Genomic DNA, 22,607 nt, shown 5'->3' on the forward strand with positions numbered 1-22,607 from the left:
AATAAATAAGACTAAAAGCTGGTTCTTTGAGAAAATAACTAAAATTAACAGACCCCTCGCAAGACTTACAAAAAAAAGAAGAGACTCATAAACGTAAAATCAGGGACTCCACCAGAAAAATTACAACAAGTACACACGATATTCAAACAATCATAAGGAACTATTTCCAGAACTTCTACTCACTAAAAAACAATAATTTTACAGAAATGGAGCAATTCTTAGAGAAATATAAACTGCCCAAACTGAACCAAGAAGTAATAAATCAACTAAAGAAACCAATAACTGGGCTGGGGATATGGCCTAGTCGCAAGAGAGCTTGCCTCGCATACATGAGGCCCTGGGTTCGGTTCCCCAGCACATACATATACAGCATATACAGCATATACAGCATATACAGCATATACAGAAAACGGCCAGAAGTGGCGCTGTGGCTCAAGTGGCAGAGTGCTAGCCTTGAGCAAAAGGAAGCCAGGGACAGTGCTCAGGCCCTGAGTCCAAGGCCCAGGACTGGCCAAAAAAAAAAAGAAAAAGAAACCAATAACTTACAGCAAGATACAGGGGGTAATCAAGAACCTCCCAACAAAGAAAAGCCCAGGCCCAGATGGATTCACCAATGAATTCTATAAAACCTTTAGTGAGGAGCTAATACCAATACTCCTCAAACTCTTCCATGAAATAGAAACAGAGGGAGAAATCCCAAACTCATTCTACAAAGCTAATGTCATACTCATTCCCAAACCAGGCAAAGACCCAACAAAAAAAGAGAACTACAGACCAATATCACTAATGAACACAGACACAAAGCTCCTCAATAAAATATTAGCTAACAAGATCCAGAAACTGATCAAGAAAATTATACGTCATGACCAAGTAGGCTTCATCCCACAGTCACAAGGATGGTTCAACATCTGTAAATCAATCAATATAATTCACCACATAAACAGAACTAAAATCAAGAATCACATTGTTATCTCAGTCGATGCCCAAAAAGCCTTTGACAAAATACAACATCCATACTTATTAAAAGCTCTGGAGAGAACAGGAATAGATGGAACATTCCTCAAAACAATAAAAGCCATATACAACAGACCAACTGCTAACATCATATTAAATGAAGAGAAACTTAAATCATTCCCCCTAAACTCAGGAACAAGACAAGGATGCCGACTCTCCCCACTTCTTTTCAACAGACTGCTGGAATCCCTAGCCATAGCAATAAGGCAAGATGAGGACATCAAAGGGATCCACATCGGCAAAGAAGATATCAAGCTATCCCTATTAGCAGACGACATGATCTTATATCTGAAGGACCCAAAAAACTCAGTCCCCAAACTCCTACAACTAATAAACCATTTTGGCAAAGTAGCAGGATACAAAATCAATCCACAAAAGTCAGCAGCTTTTCTGTACACCAGCCAATGTACAAGCAGAAAAGGAAATTATGAAAACAATTCCATTTACAGTAGCCAAAAAAAGAATAAAGTACCTAGGGATCAACCTAACCAAGGACATGACGGACCTATTTAATGAGAACTATAAAAATCTAATAAGGGAAATCAAAGAAGACACAAGGAGATGGAAAGACCTCCCATGCTCATGGGTAGACAGAATCAATATGGTGAAAATGGCCATATTGCCCAAATTGTTATACAAATTCAATGCAATCCCTATCAAAATCCCAGTTACATTCTTCACTGAAATAGAGAAAGCAATCCATAAATTCATATGGAACAGCAAAAGACCTAGAATAGCCAAAGCAATTCTAGGCAAAAAAAAAGCAGTGCAGGAGGTATCACAATACCAGACTTCAAGCTCTACTATAGGGCCATCATAACAAAAACAGCCTGGTATTGGTATAAAAACAGACTGGAAGACCAATGCATTTGAATTGAAGATCCAGAAATAAAACCGCACTCTTACAGTCAGCTGATATTCGACAAAGGAGCTAAAGACATACAATAGAAAAAACATAGCCTCTTCAACTACTGGTGCTGGGAGAACTGGGCAGCCATATGCAGAAAACTCAAAGTAGACCCAAGCCTATCATCATGCACAAAGATCAATTCAAAATGGATCAAGGACCTCAATATCAGACCAGAATCCTTGAAACTACTGAAGGACAGAGTAGGAAAGATGCTAGAACTTATAGGCACAGGAAGGAACTTCCTGAATAGAGTCCCAGGGGCACAACAAATAGGGGAGAGACTCGACAAATGGGACTACTACAAATTAAAAAGTTTCTGCACAGCTAAGGACATAGCCACCAAACTAGAAAGACAGCCAACCATATGGGAAAGGATCTTTACCAGCACAGCAACAGACAAAGGCCTAATATCTGTCATCTACAGAGAACTCAAAAAACTAACCCCCTCCAAGCCCAATAAACCTATTAGGTAATGGGCAAAGGCGCTAAAGAGACACTTCACAGGAGAAGAGATAAAAATGGCAAAGAAACATATGAGGAAATGTTCAGCATCCCTGGTAGTAAAGGAAATGCAAATCAAAACAACCCTGAGATACCACCTCACTCCAGTCAGAATGGCCTATACTCTGAACTCAGGCAACAACAAATGCTGGAGGGGGTGCGGGGAAAGAGGAACCCTTCTCCATTGTTGGTGGGAGTGCAAATTAGTACAACCACTTTGGAGAACAGTATGGAGGTTTCTCAAAAAGCTCAATATAGACCTACCCTATGACCCAGCCATACCACTCCTAGGCATCTATCCTGAACAGCAGGTCCCAAGATATCAAAAAGACATCTGCACATCCATGTTTATTGCTGCACAATTCACAATAGCCAAAATATGGAATCAACCCCGATGCCCCTCTACAGATGAATGGATCCAAAAAATATGGTACCTATACACAATGGAATACTACATAGCGATTAGGAATGGTGAAATATTGTTATTCGCAGGGAAATGGTCAGAACTTGAACAAATAATATTGAGTGAGACAAGCCTAGAACACAGAAAACAAAGGGGCATGATCTCCCTGATATATGACTGTTAAGATCGGGTGACGGAGAGACAGTAGAGACCAGGTCTGTGAAACCAAAAACTGCTTGTCAAATGGTATTTCCCACAGGATTGGGGCAGCGACCCAACATTATGTAACTAAAACCAAACAACTACTCAACATATAGAGGTCAAAAATTGACCTCTCAGTGGAATACAATAGCTCAAAAGCTATGTATGTACATTCATATAAAACTACTGTCGACATATTGTCTAATGTCGGCATTACATTTAAAGCCCTAGGCAAATTTTCTTGGGCATAGGCCACGTGGCTTCTGTATATGTTCTTGGAACATTGTGTATTGTATATATGTCTACCTGACCTAGGGAAGGGAAAGAAGAACAGGGTGTAAGATATCACAAGAAATGTACACAGTGCCCTACTATGTAACTGTACCCTTTTTGCACAACACCTTGTCAAAAAATTTGTGTTTAATTAATAAATTAAAAAAAAGATGAAGCTCTTACAAATTCTGTGCCAGAGCTGGCTTTGAACTTCAATCTTCTTATCCCAAGTAGCTAGGATTACAGATGAGAGCCATTGGAACCCAAACCGCTACAAAATAATATTGAGAGCCTGTTGAGGCTGTGGCCATGACTCCAAACTCATTCCCCACTTCACCTTCTTCCTCCTCTCTAAAAATAGACTGACTCCACTTATGGGCAGGCTTCACTTCCTCTATTTAAAAAGAAGACATATGCTTTAATCTATTTCCTATTTTTCCATTTCCAGTTGTGGTATCTGTTAGTGCTTCATTATGTACATATTTATTATCTGTCGACTTTAATGTCCTTAACTGTCAAATAAATATGAGCAAGAAAAAAGAAAAGATAATAAGTTCTAAAGTTTAGAATCTCTGTCTTATTTTTTAAAGGACTGCTTGCTTATTCAGTGAATGAGTAGGAAGATACAGAGTCAAGTAAAACAATTAGGGGCTAGAAATATTTAGAGGAAAAGAAAATCCTATAATTTTGCTGTTACTCTCTTGTTAATTGGGAGAGATGTAGCAAAAATAACTGGGAGATTTGCTTATAGTCATCCTTTGCTAAAACATAATCTGTCACTATCCTTTCAAATTTTTCATAGTGATTTATATTATTCTCAAAATTTTTAGAAATATAATTTATTATTTACTCTTTGTTTCATTATTATACTAGACTAAATCTAGTCCAAGAAGTTACCATTGATACTTGATTTGGAGACATGTTAGCTACTGTTGTAATAGAAACAGTATGTGTGGGTTGGTTATAAGAGAAATAACTATCTCTGGAATGAGTATGGCAAATTTTAAATTGTAGATAGTTCTACTTCTAGTTTCTGTGAATTCTGGGAAAAATTACTTAAATCCAACTCTCTTTCTTCAAATCTGTAAAATATATAGATTACCTTCAAGTTCCCTCTCATCTCTAAATTTTATTTAAAAACAATTAATTTTAAAGTTTTATTAGAGATATAAAAGAAAAAAAGGAATCTTGTATTTTAAAAAATTTAGTCTGAGGAACCTGTATTCAGTATTTTACTATAAAAGTAAGTGTGGGATACTTGGAAAGGAGAGCAATGTCAGTGGAAACTCATAAAGAATTTATACTCTGGATAAGTTAAAGATACAATCATATTAATATTTAACTGAGATAGTTAATTTATTCTTAGAAAGGTGCATATTTGCAAGTGCTGATAGCAAGAGACTCGCCATATTTCCTTGAAGTGCCTGAAACACTCTCAGAACAAGAGGAAATGCCACCATCAATAGTATGATAGTCTACAGCTTATCACACATAGCAAAATTAGAACTGGATTTACATTCAAGATATGCAGCCTAAACCAATCCAAACAGAGAGAACATTTGTATTTAAGCCTTGGTAAAAACGTCAATTTTCACAGAAGTAATTATCCCACATATCAGTGTACTTATCCCAGAATATTTAAAATTAATCCCTTCATGACCATTGCTGCAATATAATTGGGGACTTCCAAAAATCATTAGAAATGCTTTCAATAATCTAGAGATAGGAAGGGAACACTAAAAGTGTAATCAGAAACTCTTGTGACACTAGATTAAATCTATTTTCCAGATTAAGGAGTTTTAACTGATGTATCAGAAAATGTAGAGAAAGAAAAATGGCATGCTGAAATTTAAGAAACTCAATTTCTAGCTTTAATTCTGCCTAAATTTATTATTTTTACTTTTTGGATTTTAGATTCTCCTTCCTCAAAATAGGCTAGTTAACTGAACAAACTGCCTTTCACATAACTAACAAAGAATAAATTTCTTTTTTTTTCTGCTCATAATTTTTATTTTCATGTATTAAATCTGACTGTTCTTGTTTTGGCAATAACCTACTACTTAACTTTTGCTTTTCAAACTTTCATAGAAAACCGAGAGAATTCTTATAATCGTTCTAGAAGCTCTAGCATCTCCAGTATTGACAAAGATTCTAAGGAAGCAATTACAGCATTATACTTCATGGAATCCTTTGCACGGAAAAATGACTCTGCCACTTCCCCTTGTTTGTTTGTTGGAACTAGCCTGGGGATGGTGTTAGTCATCTCCCTAAACATCCCATCAGAAGATGAACAGAGGATTACAGAGCCAGTGATAGTATTGCCAAGTGGTAAGAGAGTTTATTTGTTCATTTCCTCATTGTTACTTTTTCAATTTTATATGTGATGTATTAAGGATTAGTATTGATACAAGATAAAGGTTATAAGTCTCCTCTGTAACAATAATTTCATAAATTGATAATTTCATAAATCAATATTGTCTAATAGTTGTCAAATTGTAACTTCCCTATCCTTCAGGGTAAAATATAGTTATTTCCGTGATGGCAAATTGAAACTGCTAATCTAAAATGCCTTCACAAATAGGTTTCTGGAAAGCACTGAGATAAACCTTAACGCAAATTTTAAGCTTGTTCCAAATAAATTGAAGCATTTCTGCAAAGTTCTATGCCAGATCAGAGCCTATGAATGCTTTTACTCTATTCTTGAAGAACTCAGAACAATTGAGATAGAAAATGTCTAATCTACAGTGGATTTCAAAAGTTTTTCACAGTCTTCTTATCTTGTTTCACAAAGGCATGCCACATATTTTTTCCTCTCTCCTAGTAGTACATAGGGAATTAAACCAGTGAAAATTGCTAGAGTCTATGTTATATTCTCTTGTTACCTGAAATATCTTTTTTCTTTCACAAAAGAAATTATATGATTCGGGGCTGGGAATATAGCCTAGTGGCAAGAGTGCTTGCCTCATATACATGAAGCCCTGGGTTCGATTCCCCAGCACCACATATATAGAAAACAGCCAGAAGTGGCGCTGTGGCTCAAGTGCCAGAGTGTTATCCTAGAGCAAAAAGAAGCCAGAGACAGTGCTCAGGCCCTGAGTCCAATGCCCAGGAATGGCAAAAAAAAAAAAAAAAAAAGAAAAAGAAATTATATGATTCCCCTTGTTATTCCTCTGAAGATTTTGTCATTCTCTTACCATGAATTTCACTTTTTTTCTTATATAAAAGGAATGTTTTAAATTGTTTTTTAAGTTAAAAAAGAATGTCTTTAATATGTAGGACAGGAGTTTTATTTGAACAAGGTAGAGAATGTCCAGCCCACAAAATCATTGAGTCTGGCCTTAGCACTACATATTATAGAAAAATCTAGAAGTGGTGCTGTGGTAGAGTGCTAACCTTGAGAAGAAAAAAAAAGCCAGGGACAGTGCTCAGGCCCTGAGTTCAAGTCTCAGGACTGGCAAAATGGAAAAAAATCTTAGCCAGGTAGTCACCCAACAGAGGATTAAAATCCCAAACTATAGGCAAGGCACCAGTGGCTTAGGCCTGTGATCCTAGTCACTCAGGAGGCTAAGATATGAGGACTGGGGTTTGAAGTCAACTCAGACAAGCCCCTGAGACTCTTATCTCCATAACTACCAAAAAAACCTGCAAGTGGAGCTGTGGTACAAGGGCTAGACTGATAGCCTTGAGCAAAGTTGCTCAGGGAGAGTGCTTACACACTGAGTTCAAACCCCAGTACGGGCACCAAAAATTATATGCTTTTATTAGAATAACTATTGTATACTCCTATTAGTAATAATACAGGAACTAAACTGACACTTCTCAAATGAACGAATGGCAATAAACACATGAAAAAGTTTGACATCTTTAGCTATCATTGGAATGCAAATCAAAACTACAGTGAAGCTGGGCACGAGTGTTGGTATCTCACATCTGTATTTCTGTCTTCATCTGTAGTTTCTCAGGAGGCTGAACAACCTAGGCAGAAAAATGCAAGAGATTCTGTCTCCGACCATGCAGCAAGAAAAGCTAGATTGGGGGTGTGGCTCAAGTGTTACACCAGTTATAAGCTGAGTGTAAGCTTGAAGCCCTTGGTACAAGCTGCAAGCCTCAGTATTGGTGCATACACATAGGCAAACAAGCCTCAGAATATCCCAAGACTGACTCCTTAAACATTTTTTTTCTGTTTATATTAACCAAGCCAGCCTTATTACTTTAAGTTCCATCTATAATTGAATAGGTTATATATTTATAGTTTAGACTTATACCCAAATGGCTGGTACAGGAATCAAACTATTTCACACCCACTTATATGTCTAATAAGCACCTTAAATTTAACATGCCCATTTTCGTGATATTCCTTTCCTTTCTTCCACAGTCTTTCCTAGCATTCTGAATGACAATTCCATTTTTTTTTTTTTTTTTTTTTTGGCCAGTCCTGGGCCTTGGACTCAGGGCCTGAGCACTGTCCCTGGCTTCTTTTTTTTGCTCAAGGCTAGCACTCTGCCACTTGAGCCACAGCGCCGCTTCTGGCCGTTTTCTGTATATGTGGTGCTGGGGAATCAAACCTAGGGCCTCGTGTATCCAAGGCAGGCACTCTTGCCACTAGGCTATATCCCCAGCCCGACAATTCCATTTTTAAGGTTCCTCAAAAGTTTTAGAATCATTCTGACCTCTAAACTTTCACAGCTTTAATAAAACTTATTAGCAAAGTTTCTTTTCTTGACTTTTATAATACACCGAGACTCTTAACATTTATTACCAGCTCTACTATTATCACCTGGTTCAAATAAGCCTCTGTCCATTTTCTCATCTGGATCACTTTGCTAACCTCTTTGTTGTTCTCCTTGTTTCCAACCTTAACACCCTTTAAGATATGTTTAGCTAGAACAGTAACCCTGTAGAGTGTACACCTGGAGTCCTTAGTGCACTCTCCTCTGACACTAGGAAAACTCACCCATAGGTAATGATCTGGAATAGGTATTTAACCTTGGTGTATCCAGGTGAGTAAACCATTTTCTGAATTAAGAAGCATAAGCTTACCTAAGACATGAAAGTAATTACTATATTTTTTGTAAAAATAAATTTAATTATTTTTAATTTGCTAATATAAACTCTAAATGTTGAAATTTCATGAAATCTTTTGTGTTTGATTTTTAAAATAAGAGGGAAAGTATTTGCTAGCAAATGGCATGCCTGTGAAACAAAAAAAAAATGAAATCAGAGTGAAAGCTTTTTTTCAATTGAATTTATTTGAATAATTAAGAATACATTTTCCAAAATCTGATTTGCGGTGGGGGCCGGGGGGGATGAGCACAGTCCTGGGGGCTTGGGACTCAGGGCCTGAGCACTGTCCCTGGCTTCTTTTTGCTCAAAGCTAGCACTCTACCTCTTGAACCACAGCGCCACTTCTGGCCTTTTTCTGTTTATATGGTGCTGAGCAATCATACCTAGGGTTTCATGCATGCTAGGCAAACACTCTACAGCTAAGCCACATTCTCAGCCCTCAAATCTGATTTTTTTAAATGGGTTTTTAAAGGGCTAAATAGGATAATGAAACCTGAGTCCTAATCCAGGCTAAATCATGACCTGGCCCACACCATTCATGTAATCAACACACTTGACAAGTTGATGTCATATGTTTTCTTTACACCAAGTGTTTCACATTTCTAAGTTATTTCAATGGATTAACACACAGATATCTTAATTTATGTACATTAGGGCAATATAATGACATTTTTATATAGGCTATCATAATGTAAAACGTTTACTGACCATAGAACAAAGGCTGTTACAGTAAGAATTTCACATGCCAGTGATGTGAAATTGTTTTTATAGGTACATTCCTCTCATTGAAAGGAGCTGTGCTAACATTTTCTTGTATGGATCGAACTGGTGCATTAATGCAACCACCATATGAAGTCTGGAGGGATCCAAATAACACGGATGAAAATGAGAAAATTGGAAGAAGGAAATTGGTCATGAACTCTTCTTCATCCCAAGAAACAGGAGATCATCAGTATACAATAATCTGCTCAGAAAAACAAGCCAAAGTCTTCTCACTGCCTTCTCAGACTTGCCTTTATGTTCATAACATCACTGAGACATCTTTCATTCTGCAAGCAAATGTGGTGATCATGTGTAACAGTGCCTGTTTGGCATGCTTTTGTGCTAATGGGCATATCATGATAATGAGGTATTTACTTCCTTATCAGTTATCCAGTAATCATAATGCCAGCAAAGTATAATTCGAGCAAAAGATGTTTTCAAGAAGCAACCTGAAATGATTGTTTCATTATGTTTGTGAATGTTTTATTGTTGAACAGTTCAGATTTCTTGAGGTTTTTTGTTTTTGTTTCAGTGGAAGTTTTGCTTTTCTTTCAAAAATACTTGATGCTATGAATGAAATACCTTTTTAACTGACAGAAGGAATTTAAGAAAAAGAATGATTTCCCTGTCATCAAACATTAATTTAACAAACATTTATTAAGCAAATGTGATCTCTCAAATGTGCTTAGCACTGGTTGAATAGACCAAACAAGCACTTCAAAGCAGAACTGAGTACTTGCAATGGAGACAGTACAGCCCATAAAGCTTGAAACATTTACAATGCAGTCCCTTACCCCTGGCATGCATTATTCTTTCAGAAAATGCTGTGTTTAAAAAAGTCAGAGAGAGATGAGGGATAGGAAAGCAATTCAGAAGTAAAACTAGGCTGTCGGAGTGCTTTTTAAAATTTCTTTTTAATTGAGGAGGATGAGCTTAGGTCTAAGTCAAAAGGATATAGTTACCAAGGGAGAGAATTTTGAAAAAAATAAAACCAATCCTATGATCTGCTTATTCTCATGTTTCTAATTCTTTCTCTCGTCTGATTCTCTCTCAGCCATTTTTAATGATTTCCAGTGAAGGTCATTCTATTTTTTTGGTTGAAAATGATGATTTAACCTTTAGAGATGGATCATTTTTGAAAAAAATGTATTTGTGGGTATCCTACAGTCACATATCCTCCAATCTTCTAAATTAGCATTTAGTCACTCAAATTTTGTCTTACATCAATTACTTTGTCACAATTGGAATTTAACTGATACAAATAATAAAATTTTACTACTTTTTAGTTTCTCAAATAGTATATGTTTTTCAAAAATAACTTCTATTTAAACTAAAATGTACTACCATCCACTCTTATGAGGCAAAGGATTCCTTGAGAACTGAAATGTGAGACAATTTTTAAACAACTGGTAGAATTTTTGTTTTTGTTTTTGCCAGTCCTAGGGCTTGGACTCAGGGCCTGAGCACTGTCCCTGGCTTCTTTTTTGCTCAAGGCTAGCACTCTACAACTTGAGCCACAGTGCTACCTCTGGCCTTTTCTATATATGTGGTGCTGAGGAATAGAACCCAGGGCTTCATGTATGGGAGGCAAGCACTCTTGCCACTAGGCCATATTTCCAGCCCCTGACAAAAATTTTAAACATTGGTAAAAAAAAAAATGATACCCCAGTCTTCCTTTGCAAAAGCTGTTTTATATGACTCGGACTATTTTGATATGATATTATAACAAACTCTTCAGTGTTTCTGAGAATCTTTCAAAAGAAATTGAAATGATTTTAGTAATATATAACCGGTGGGGACAGTAAGTAAAAATGTGTATTCTGCTAAGTAACTTAAAATCTGAATTTTACATATTGGCCTGTTACTGGCCTTCTCTAGCTTTCTGTACTGAACATATTCCAAAAGATCTTTCCAGGACCTATCAAAATGTAATTTTCAATGTCCTCAAGTTCTAATTCCTGATAAATGGGCTAGGTCCTAATGTACTCAGACATAGGAAGTTAAGTTTCAAAGTAGAGTAGAATGAGAAAGGCATAGCTATCTATGGATAAAGTCTCAAAACTATGAGCCACTTACATTGAAAACCACCTTTAGTAACCATATCTCTTTGTAGGAAATCTTTTTTTTTTCAGTTCTAGGGCCAAACTTTTTCTAGCCCTTAGCAATTGACTTGCTCTTTCACATTTCCTACTAGAAGTATTACATCTTTTTAAATTTTCTTTTCTTGCCTTATTTATATTACTTATCACAGCCAGGGTAGCTCATCAGAAATGTCATCCTGACTTCCCAAGGCCCATGATCTGAATCAATCTGTAATGGGAATCTGTTCATAAGGGACTTCATTACCTGAAGTGCTATGGAAGATCATTTTTAGTATCACTTAGATTTCAGATAATCCTTGTTCTTACTAGGTCTTTGAAATCCAAAGTGTAATGTACAGTTTCAGCACATCTTCATTCAGGCTAGCCAACATCAACCACTTAGGCATGTGCTTAGTGGCCAAAATACAAGGCAGCATGATGCCAGAACCTCAGGAAAAGCATATTATAATACCATAGATGGTAGGTCCCATTTCATCTAGGCCCAAAAAGCAGAAACCAAGTGCCCATGGCTCACTCCTGTAACCCAGGAGGTTCAGATCTGAGGACTGTGGTTCAAAGCTAACCAGAGCAGGAAAACATGTGAGGCTTTTATCTCCAATTAACCACCAAAGGAGCCACTAGTACTATGGCTCAAGTGCTAGAGTGCTAGCCCTGAGCAAAAAATCTCAAGGACAGTACCCAAGTCCTGAGTTCAAGCCCCAGGATTAGCACACAAACACAAAGAAAGAAAAGAGAGAAAGACAGACAGACAGACAGGAAAGCAAGAAGGAAGGGAAGGAGGGAGGGACGAAGGAAAGAGAAGAGAAGAAGAAAGAGGAGGAGGAAGAAAGGAGGAGAAAAGAAGGGAAGGAGGGACAGAAGAAAAGAAAAAGAAAAAAAAGAAAGAAAGGAAGGAAGAAAGGGAGGGAGAGAAGAAAAGAAAGAGAAAAGGAAGGAGGGAGGGAGAGGGAAGGAAGGAAGGATGGAAGGAAGGAAAGAAGGAAGGAAGGAAGGAAGGAAGGAAGGAAGGAAGGAAGGAAGGAAGGAAGGAAGGACTTAAATCATTCCAAAGTTTGAGATATAATCACAAGGGTACCCCTAGGATTAGAACAAGCGTAACAGAATGGGCTACAGTATTTTAAATGTGTAGTATTCATCTATAGGTACAAATTTTGGTCTATTATTCATAACTTATTCTCATTTCCTTACAGCTTTTTCTCTGTTTATTAATCAGGCTTCAGTCTAAGTGCCGTATGTTCTAGGTAATTTTCCTTTCCTCTATGTAAGGAGAGAAAAGAAACAAAAAACAAAGCCACTCTATTTGAAGGCACAATGAACCAACCTCATTCTAAGTCTCTGCTGGTGCTATCCCTCCTCAGACTTAATTCTATCTTAAAGACAAGAGACCAATTTTGTAATCAGATACTTTTGAGCTATTTTCTTTCTTCTAAAATAAAAGCCTCTAACTATTATAGGAACCCATCAAATAATTAACACCTCTGAAATTTCTGACCTTAGGTTTTCAAGGACATTTACTAAGCATCTATGTGGATTAAGATAGAACCTTGCTCATGATGTTTTTGTTTATTATTTTATGTGAAAGTCTGTTTGTTACTACTAAAGCCTCAAGACAATAAAAAAGAAACAATCAAACTTAACCTTACTTTACTTTTTTTTCTATTTAGCCTACCTAGTCTTCGCCCAATGTTGGATGTTAATTATTTGCCACTGACAGACATGAGGATAGCACGGACATTTTGTTTTACCAATGAAGGGCAGGCATTATACCTCGTCTCTCCTACTGAAATTCAACGGTTAACATATAGCCAAGAAATGTGTGATAATCTACAGGTAAGTCAAAGACATTTTTTTAATCGGATATGGTTGTTAAAATGGATTGAGAGAGAAGTCTAAAAATGAAATTATTATTGGGTTGGAGAACAAATGTCTTTTCCGGAATATGTTATTAATTTTGACTCTACCAGCTTCTAATATAGTTCTGTGGATGTAAAGATGATACTGAATTGTACCTCCAGCCCAATTGTTAATCTTTTCATTTGTGGTGCTTTTTTGTGTGTGTGTGTGTTGTTTTGTTTTTTGCTTTTACTCATGGAGAACCTTCTGAAAGGTTATAAACTGGCTTCCCAAGGCTGGAAATATGTATATAGACAAGAACAAAACCTGCATCAAATTTCGTCAGGTTAGGGTCTTTTTTAAGAAGAGTACCCTTTCGAGTCCAGGATCTTTTTGAAGAAGTCTAGATTTTGAATAGGAGTACTACAAATAACTTTATGCTGACTTTTTATTTTAGCTAAAATTGGCCATTTAATAATAGCAGTAAGCTGCCTAGAAACAGGATAGGTATAAAAATATATCTAACTTTACATAAGTAAGAATGACCAATTTTTAAATGAACGCCTTAGAGATTTAACTGATTGCACATCTTCATTTTATAAATAAAGTAAAACATTTAAAATGTAGAGGTTAAGTGTGTAAGCTGTATATTATTTCTGCTGTGTTTTAGATTCTTCTTTTGTGTGACTAGTGTGTTTTAACTTATCTGTACTTGCTACCCTTTGCACACTGTCTTAAAATTAAGTAAAAAGCATATGACATTGGTCATAATGTGCAAGCATGTATTATTATCATTTATTATTTTTAGCCAACAAGCATTTTTTTAAGTTTCTATTACAATAGCCTTGTCCTTGGTGGGGCTCTAGGAACACAACAACCATATGCAAGCCCCTGCCTGCCAGTATATATAGAAAGATTAAGTGAAAAACAGGCAACCTCAATATTCTGGGTAAAATGCTATATGTATGGATGTCAGAGTTCTGGCAAGACCTGGGAGTGGCACTTGGGTTGTTGAGGCAGAAGGGAGCAAGTGGTTAAGATTGTGGGCACAAATGACTTCTGAAGGATAAGTAGAAGACATCCGGGTGAATGGATAAGGTGAAAATACTCAGTCACGACAGAAATAGTGACATATGAAAACCCCAGGATGCAGAAAACACTTTCTCTAAGTGGAAAAAGTACCAGTTGGGAAGAGGTACTACAGAATTAGTTAAGACTAATCTTAGAGTGCCTTTGGGGAATCTAACATTTACCCCAAGGGCTTCTATTTATTGCAATAGGAAGTCACTAAAAAGCTTTAGCAGATTTGTTTACTAAAGCAAGTATTTTGATGATAGTATGGCCATTGGTTCTGAAGATAAAAGAGTAAAGATGAGGAAAAAAATTAGCAAGCTGTTTAACAATAAAGTCAGAAAATAACTGGCTTGAAATAAGGAAATAAGCAGTGAGAATGGAGAAAGGTTACCAGATTGGATAGCTACAAAGTGTAACCTACTGGGTCTGAGAATTATTAGACGTTAGAATGAGAGAAAAAAGAAGGCAGTTTTCTTGTTTGGAGAGCTAAATGTATAGTGCTGTCTTTACAGAGGGGAGGTCACATGGGTTGTAAGAAGACTGTGGGAGGATGATGAATTTAAAATCATACTGGAAGTTACATGACAAATTAAATCCCCATCTTCTGATTCCTGGTTCCTTTCCAATACTGATGATTCTTAAACACTGGAGTGTTTAAAAAAAAAAAAACTAGAAAACCAGACTGTTTTTTTTTTAATGTAGATAACCATAGCATATCTATGTAGATTCTGAATTAATGTTTGTGAAGTGCAACCTGAACAGCTGCATTTGTAACAAGAATTTCCCGTCATTGTTAGATTGATCAACTATTGAGGACACAACTGTGGGATGAATCAAAATTTGACTCATTAAAGTGATTTTGAAGTATATCATAATTTTGTATTTGAAATAAAAACAGGTCCCTATCCTTCTATACACCAATGAAGGATTCTTATTTCCTAGGAAAGTTCCTACTTGGTTCAGGAAAGAGACTTAAGATAGGAAAAAAGGATGTGGTAATTGGAAAAGATTCAGGGATCTAAATTGGTCATAGGCAGAAATTATTCTAGGGTGAATATATTAACTTGATTTCTAGGAGAAGGGAAAGGAAGAGGATAAAGTTACAGGATGCTACCCATCAGAGATAGGAAGACAAAGAAGATGGGCAAAAAAGTGCCACCAAGAAATTCTGTGATCCTTGAAAATCAGACTGTGTCTTATCATGATATATTTAATCACTGTGTTACCTTTTATCTATTAATTTATTCTTACTCTAACCACAGGGTTAGTTTTTTTTGTTTTGTTTTTTTTTTGTTTTTTTTTTTTTGCCAGTCCTGGGCCTTGGACTCAGGGCCTGAGCACTGTCCCTGGCTTCTTTTTGCTCAAGGCTAGCACTCTGCCACTTGAGCTGCAGCGCCACTTCTGGCCATTTTCTGTATATGTGGTGCTGGGGAATCGAACCCAGGGCTTCATGTATACGAGGCAAGCGCTCTTGCCACTAGGCCATATCCCCAGCCACAGGGTTAGTTTTTAATCCATTAATTTATTCTTAGTTCCTCTAATGCTTTTTTTCTCTTTGAATTTGGTACAGGACATGCTTGGAGATTTGTTTACCCCCATTGAGACACCAGAAGCTCAAAACAGAGGCTTTCTAAAGGGACTGTTTGGTGGAAGTGGACAAACATTTGACAGAGAAGAACTTTGTAAGTAAATTAAATGTATCACAAAACAGATGACTTGTTTCTGTGTGTATTTGTCTCTGTGTGTGTGTTTATGCATAGCTTAGTGTAATATGTGATCTAATATTAAAAAATAGGTGTTTTCCCTTCTGTACTAATAAAATTATTTCTGCTTCCCAAACATATATAAAAGTAGTCACTTTATATTGGGAAATGAATTTTAATAAAATGGTACATAGAATTCAAATTATAAGCAAACTAATAAGTTTCTCATTTGCTGATAGATTATACATGCATGGCAGGGTGAAAGCATTCATTATTAAAGCCTAAAAAAATTTACCTACCTTCCTATAATCACTGCTGAGAAACATATTCTGTATTCAGAATGTAAGTTTACTAGTGCAATAGGATAAATTACTTTTTTAAAAAAACTCACTGATACTGACAAATAATGGCCAAAAAAGTAGCTGGAAAGTAGCTGGGAACATTTTCAGAAAGTAAGAATATTTGTTTCAAACTATACCACCACCACTTGGTCTTGCAAACCAAACTCTCTTGCAATTTATGCAATTTATAAAAAGGAATAAAGTATCGTTATTTGCTACAACATGGATGGCCTCTAATGCACAGTGGGTGAACTTCAAATCATAATAAATCAGAAAAGGCCATAGTGTGTACAATTTCATTTGTATAAAATATCCAGAAGAGGCACATCCATGGTAACGTAAGGTGCCTGGGGCCGAGCAAGGAGAGAATAGGAATGACTCCTAATGAGCAGAGAGTTTCTTTCTGGCATAATGAAAACATTCTAAAATTAGGTAGAAGTCATGGTTGCAAACTTTATAAATGCCCTAAAAACCAGCGAATTGTACACTTTAGTAAGCCTATGTATTTTGTTTTGGTGACGGCGTTAGCTGTTTGAATTACTGACAAAGTGTTTTAAATTGTGATGGCTTAAATTCCCAGTTGGGGAAGCTTCCGCGGGAAAAGCATCCCGCAGCCTTGCACAACACATTCCGGGACCAGGTAGCATTGAAGGGATGAAAGGTGCTGCTGGCGGGGTGATGGGAGAGCTGACCCGCGCCCGGATTGCACTTGACGAGAGAGGACAGAGGCTGGGAGAGCTGGAAGAGAAGACTGCGGGCATGATGACCAGCGCAGAAGCATTCTCCAAACATGCACACGAGGTAAATTGCGAAGTAAATATACATCATCTTATCGTGGTCATGTTAAGCATTTAGGTTGTAACAAGCAAGCTAAAATGATATGCCATATGAATAACTCTATGTGAAAACTAGAGTAATGAGGGTCTCTTTATAGATATTATAATTTCCTCTAATTTGGGAGATAATTGGTGATGTGTTTATGTCAGTCCTGGAGCTTGAACTCAGAGCCTGGGCACTGTCCTGAACTCCTTTGCTTAAAGCTAACATTCTACCACTTGAAACACAGCTCTACTTCCAGCTTTTTTGGTAGTTAATTGAACTTTAATTGGAGTCACAGAGTTTCCTGTTCCGGCTTGCTTTGCAGAGCCACAATCTTCAGATCTAAACCTCCTGAGTAGTTAGGATTACAGGTGTGAGCCATCAGTATACCCAGCTTGGGGAGTTAATTTTTTTTAATACTCTACTATATTACTATTTCATTACCATTGGAGATAAAGAAAAAATGCCCACTGGTTCTGATAAACTACACCTGTATTTTGTATTACCTGCTTGAAAGGTGCACAGGTTTATTATGAGAGTCCCACAAGAAGGTGTAAAAAGCAATAGAGTCTGGGGGTTCATGTTGTCATTTTGTCTCGGCCATAAAAAAATCACTTCCTATGGGCTAGGAATATGGCCTAGTGGTAAAGTACTCACCTCCTATACATGAAGCCCTGGGTTCGATTCCTCAGCACCACATATGTAGAAAAAGCCAAAAGTGGCACTGTGGCTCAAGTGATAGAGTGCTAGCCTTGAGCAAAAAGAAGCCAGGGACAGTGCTCAGGCCCTGAGTCCAAGCCCCAGGACTGGCAAAAAAAAAACAAAAAAAAAACAAAAAAACCCACAAAATCACTTCCTGTCAACTGGGTTTGTACAGCTTGATGGAAAGCTTGCATTTTAAATCTTTCTTGTCTGTACTTTGTTCCACAAAACAAGAAATTGTACTGTTACTGTGTTTTGAGACCTAGAGATTCATGATTACCTCAATAGGGACTTGTTTTTAAACCACTTAAAATTTTTTTCAGCCTCTTATGATTACTGTTTTTCTTTTTGCAGTTAATGCTGAAGTATAAGGATAAGAAATGGTACCAATTCTAAACTTCTAAAGAAGCTGTGACTGCTTTGAGAAACCATTATTCAGGGAAACCAAATTTATTCCCAGCATCACTATTCAACTGCTAAAAGCCAGTTTCTTCTACAGAATATTCCATTACAGTCCAATTATTATAAAAGAGACTTATCAAAGACACTATACAACCCAAAGACTGGAACCCTGGTTAAAATCACAAGATAGTGGCTGAATTTGCCTTTACCCATTGTGGAATGGAGCTATCATCTTGGCATGTAATTTGCTAAGGATTTAATAGAAACTATGGGGAAGTCCTTTTGATTTGAAATTTCCTGTACAAACAAAAGCATTAATGCACTTAGTGAAAAAAAATCTTTGCATGATAAATTAACATCTTAAGAGGAAAAGAAAAAAAGCATGTTGTGACAGAAGAAAAATGATTATGGTAAACTATTTTTATCATTTGGGCCACACCCGACAATTTTAAAAGTCTGCATTAGAAGATATCAATGCATTTCAAGTATATTTGCCATATTCAACTGAAAAAGGAAGCAAAACAGAAACAGAGTTTTCTTCTCATCTGTAACTTTCATTATACTAGGACATTATTGAATTCTTATGGCAAGAATCTAATTAACATATTTCTCTCTCCATAGTATGCTACATCATTCACAGTTCTTGTTCACAATCAAGTATTGTCAATATAGCAAATCATGCCCAACACAATTATTTCCATTTTTTTCACCTTCAGAATGGGTTGCTACTTTTAGTCACAAATTGTGCAGGGTTGGGTCACCTTAACACATTTTTCAGCTTTCCTTGTGCTCTTTAGAGGAATTGATAAGTTTGGGGGGAAACTAGTCTATAGAAACAATGCATTTCACTTGGAAAACTGATTTTACAAAGTGAAATTTCACACATCCCAATTTCAGTTTCTAAAATAATATATTTTTAAACTCCATTTGTATCCTTGTCTGCTAATTACACAGTATATTACTGTTCAAACTGGATAGGGTCTACAATCCCAAGGTGCTTTTGCAGCTTGACATTCACAGACCAAACTGGTCATTTTCTGTAGTGTGATTCAGTAAAACCTCTGTTAATGTTTTGGGAAAGGAATTCTGATTTACTACATTTAGGATTAACAAGGGCTTTCACTAGAAAATACTTTAATTTCAATATTTCTTAATGTAAACCTTTATACAATGTACTAGTATTTTAGCAACCTTGGCTGGTCATCATATGGACAATATAAATACACAGATAATTTAATAATACAAAATTAACAATTTGGTCAGTAATTATGTTAAGAAATAAAAGCCATGGGAATAGGTCAACAAATGTCAGATACCTATTCCTTATTAAAATATCTCAAAAATGAAGAATACCCTTAGTATGATTTTTTTCAGTCATCTATCACTGCCCCACAGAGAACACTAAAAACACAGAGAAACACAGAAAAACACAGAGAAAAAAAAATAAAAAGTCTATTCTCTTCTATTCTGAAAGCCAAGAATCATAAGAATTTATATATACACACACACACATATCATATGATCTATCTAACTTCTTTCTTCAGTAATTTTTTTTAATTATAGGCTTGATTTATTGAAACTTGATTAATTCAGTATTTACTAGATTTACATTTGTGATTTTGAAGAAGTCACCATTTTCTTGGAGTCCAGGTTATTTTAATAGCCTTCAGGGTTACTTTTTTGTTTATTTATTTAAAATGGTGCTTGCTTTAAATTTTTCTTATTAATTTCAAAGAGAAAAAGGATATTTTAGAAGAGTCAGAAAATGTAGGCCAGCATAACATTTTGAAGAGTTGTAGATTTCTTAATAGTATCTCTCCATGAATATCTCAGACTCATCTGATAGTCCGAAGGTAACAAAATCTGGTTTAGAAATATAGACACAATACATAAAATTATAGAGTTAAAAATAAGAAATTTGAGATCAAGATCTAGAAAATATTGGCAGCCAAATTGCAATGCACTATTTTTACCATTACTCTTGACAGATATTGGTTCTTGATTTTTCTAGATAAATACTTTATCATTTCTACATTTAAAAAAATAGCCTAAAGGGGTAACATATTAGTTTAGTTTCAAAATATTTTAGTCCTAAGTCGCATTAAATTGAATGAGTATCTCTGAAGCTCACAGTAAGATTTAACTTGTTCTAAGCTGGGGACATAATCTAGTAGTAGACTTTCTGTCTATTCTGTGCAAGGTACTGGGTTCAATCACCAACACCACAAAAAAACAAAACAAAACAAAACAAAAATAGAACTTGTTCTATAGTAATGTTTCTCAATTGCAGCATTATTGCACCAAAATTCATTGTGATGGAAAATGTCTTGTGTATTGTTAGCACATCCTGGCCTTCCCTCTAGATGCCAGTAGGGTCCATTAGTAATAATAATTTAAAAAAAAATGTCTCCTGCTGTTGCCAAAACTGCTCCCAGTTGAGAGTAACTGTCTACACCATGTGAAGAAACCGAGTATGAAATATGTAACAAATGCTCTGTATAAAACTGTACATAATAAGTATATACAATTGTCTTAGCAAGATAAATAATTATGCCCAAAATTACATGTGTGGTTCACATGCAATAAATAATAATTTTGGAGAAAGTTTCTATGAATAAGTGAAAAACAGTTACAGAATATTTCAAAGCACACAGAAACTATCAGAATGGATCTTACAACATTTTATAATAGAAGTGATCAAAATAAGTAAATCAAAATCTTATCATTGTCACATCATTTGGAAGTAAATAGGTGCTTCTGAAATTCTTGAAAGGAACAGGTTCCTTTGTGAGCCTAAAGTTTAAATGTGCTTAGAAAGTTGTTCTTATAAGCACTTTCTGAATGTAAGACTAATTTCATCCCACAAATTCCTGATTCATGAAATCCAAATTAATGAGGTTTTACTGTATCAAATTATTTTTGTATTTCAGAGATAGCAATAACAGGAGTATAATACAGATGTGATTTTTTTGCTTTGATCTCTTCGATTACATTGATTTTATTCACATACACACACATACCCATGCACATACACAGTCACAATCGCCACTACCACCATTTTATCTTTATCATCATCTTGGGGAAATGACTACTATTGATCTATGTAATCCATTGTACCTTTACATCTTTTCTCTATCACAAAAACATTAGGAAAACAGTAACTTTAACAATGATGCAGATGAAGACCCTGAACCTTTGTTGTCATCAAAATTTACATTTGTTAAGATGGCACCAAAAGATAAGACTTGTAAACTGCAATCTGCACTTATCAACTTTACTTCTCTCTGTTCCAGAAGAAAATTGGCCTGTCTACTCATCAGTGAAAAAAATAGAAGTATTTGGCTTTTTTTATTCTAATAATGTAAGCAATAATCTTTACAATGAATTCATCCAGTTATCATGGAGTTTGAAGGGAGGATGTTTAATTATCATTTATTTTAATCCTCTACAAAAGCTGTGCTGCTGACTTTGCTCTCAACAGTTCACTGAGCCCCGGCTTAGTGTCAGTCTGACTGCAACTTTGGACATATAGTAACAGAACTGACTGAGGTGTTTTCTAGTAATTCAGTCCATTGTTTTTTTTTTTTTTTTTGGCCAGTCCTGGGCCTTGGACTCAGGGCCTGAGCACTGTCCCTGGCTTCTTCCCGCTCAAGGCTAGCACTCTGCCACTTGAGCCACAGCGCCACTTCTGGCCGTTTTCTGTATATGTGGTGCTGGGGAATCGAACCTAGGGCCTCGTGTATCCGAGGCAGGCACTCCTGCCACTAGGCTATATCCCCAGCCCCACCATTGTTAAATCTCTTGGAATTGAATCTTAAAAATCAAAATCCAGGCCTTTCTCCCCCAAAGCTTATTTTAAAGGAAGAAGTTCTCTTTTTATATGATCCACATATAAAGTTTTAAAAGCACCATCTACCCATTATCCACATTCCTTTGCAAGAAAACAAGGAATAAGTTTAGACCTAAGACTGGATGAAGATTAAGGTAGGTTTGTTGAGATCATTGGGTATAATACATTAGTACGTAAGGGGGAAAAGTAGCTGATATGATAAAATAAACTGAAACTCTCCTTGGCTTACTAGGCTCTTTGGTACAACCCAGAAGTCTATCTGTATGTCCCAGGCTTCCTTGAGGGGGAAAGAACACATCCTCTTGGGTCTTGCTGTTTTGTCTATGTTAGGAGAAATATAGCAGTGTTCTCAGCCTCTTCACCTGTCTTGTGCTCCATTTTAAGCTGGATAGCATTTCATGTGCTCATTACTCAAGGTGCCAGAAATACTTGCCACTTGCTTTGGCTGAGCATTATCATTCATATGCTGAAGAGCCCAGTAGTTTGCATCATTTTAGTGTGTGTATCTGCAGGCCACATTCTGAATGAACAAAATACAGAATAGGCAAGGTCTTGGGAAATGGGGAAGTATCTAGGTGTTGCAAGACTACTAGTATGAGGAGGGACATGAGAGCCCTTAAGAAGGGGAGAAATTTACTGAGGAATCAGAAACA

General features: G+C 36.3%; 1 protein-coding gene across 4 annotated transcripts in view; it reads left to right on the forward strand.

The window, feature by feature from the left end:
* Nucleotides 1–19,530, forward strand: part of Stxbp5l (syntaxin binding protein 5L) — a 179,606-nt gene extending 160,076 nt beyond the window's left edge. For all 4 annotated transcript variants that reach the window (XM_048346722.1, XM_048346724.1, XM_048346723.1 and 1 more), the window contains 6 exons: nucleotides 5,391–5,630; nucleotides 9,138–9,495; nucleotides 12,895–13,060; nucleotides 15,708–15,819; nucleotides 16,762–16,982; nucleotides 18,057–19,530. In XM_048346722.1, coding sequence (XP_048202679.1) covers nucleotides 5,391–5,630; nucleotides 9,138–9,495; nucleotides 12,895–13,060; nucleotides 15,708–15,819; nucleotides 16,762–16,982; nucleotides 18,057–18,098 — 1,139 coding nt within the window. In that variant the 3' untranslated portion in view covers nucleotides 18,099–19,530. The remainder of the gene's footprint in view (nucleotides 1–5,390; nucleotides 5,631–9,137; nucleotides 9,496–12,894; nucleotides 13,061–15,707; nucleotides 15,820–16,761; nucleotides 16,983–18,056) is intronic.
* The last annotated feature ends 3,077 nt before the right edge of the window (nucleotides 19,531–22,607 follow it).

The sequence above is a fragment of the Perognathus longimembris genome, chromosome 5 (genome assembly GCF_023159225.1).
Source record: "Perognathus longimembris pacificus isolate PPM17 chromosome 5, ASM2315922v1, whole genome shotgun sequence".
In the NCBI taxonomy this organism is placed as follows: Eukaryota; Metazoa; Chordata; class Mammalia; order Rodentia; family Heteromyidae; genus Perognathus; species Perognathus longimembris.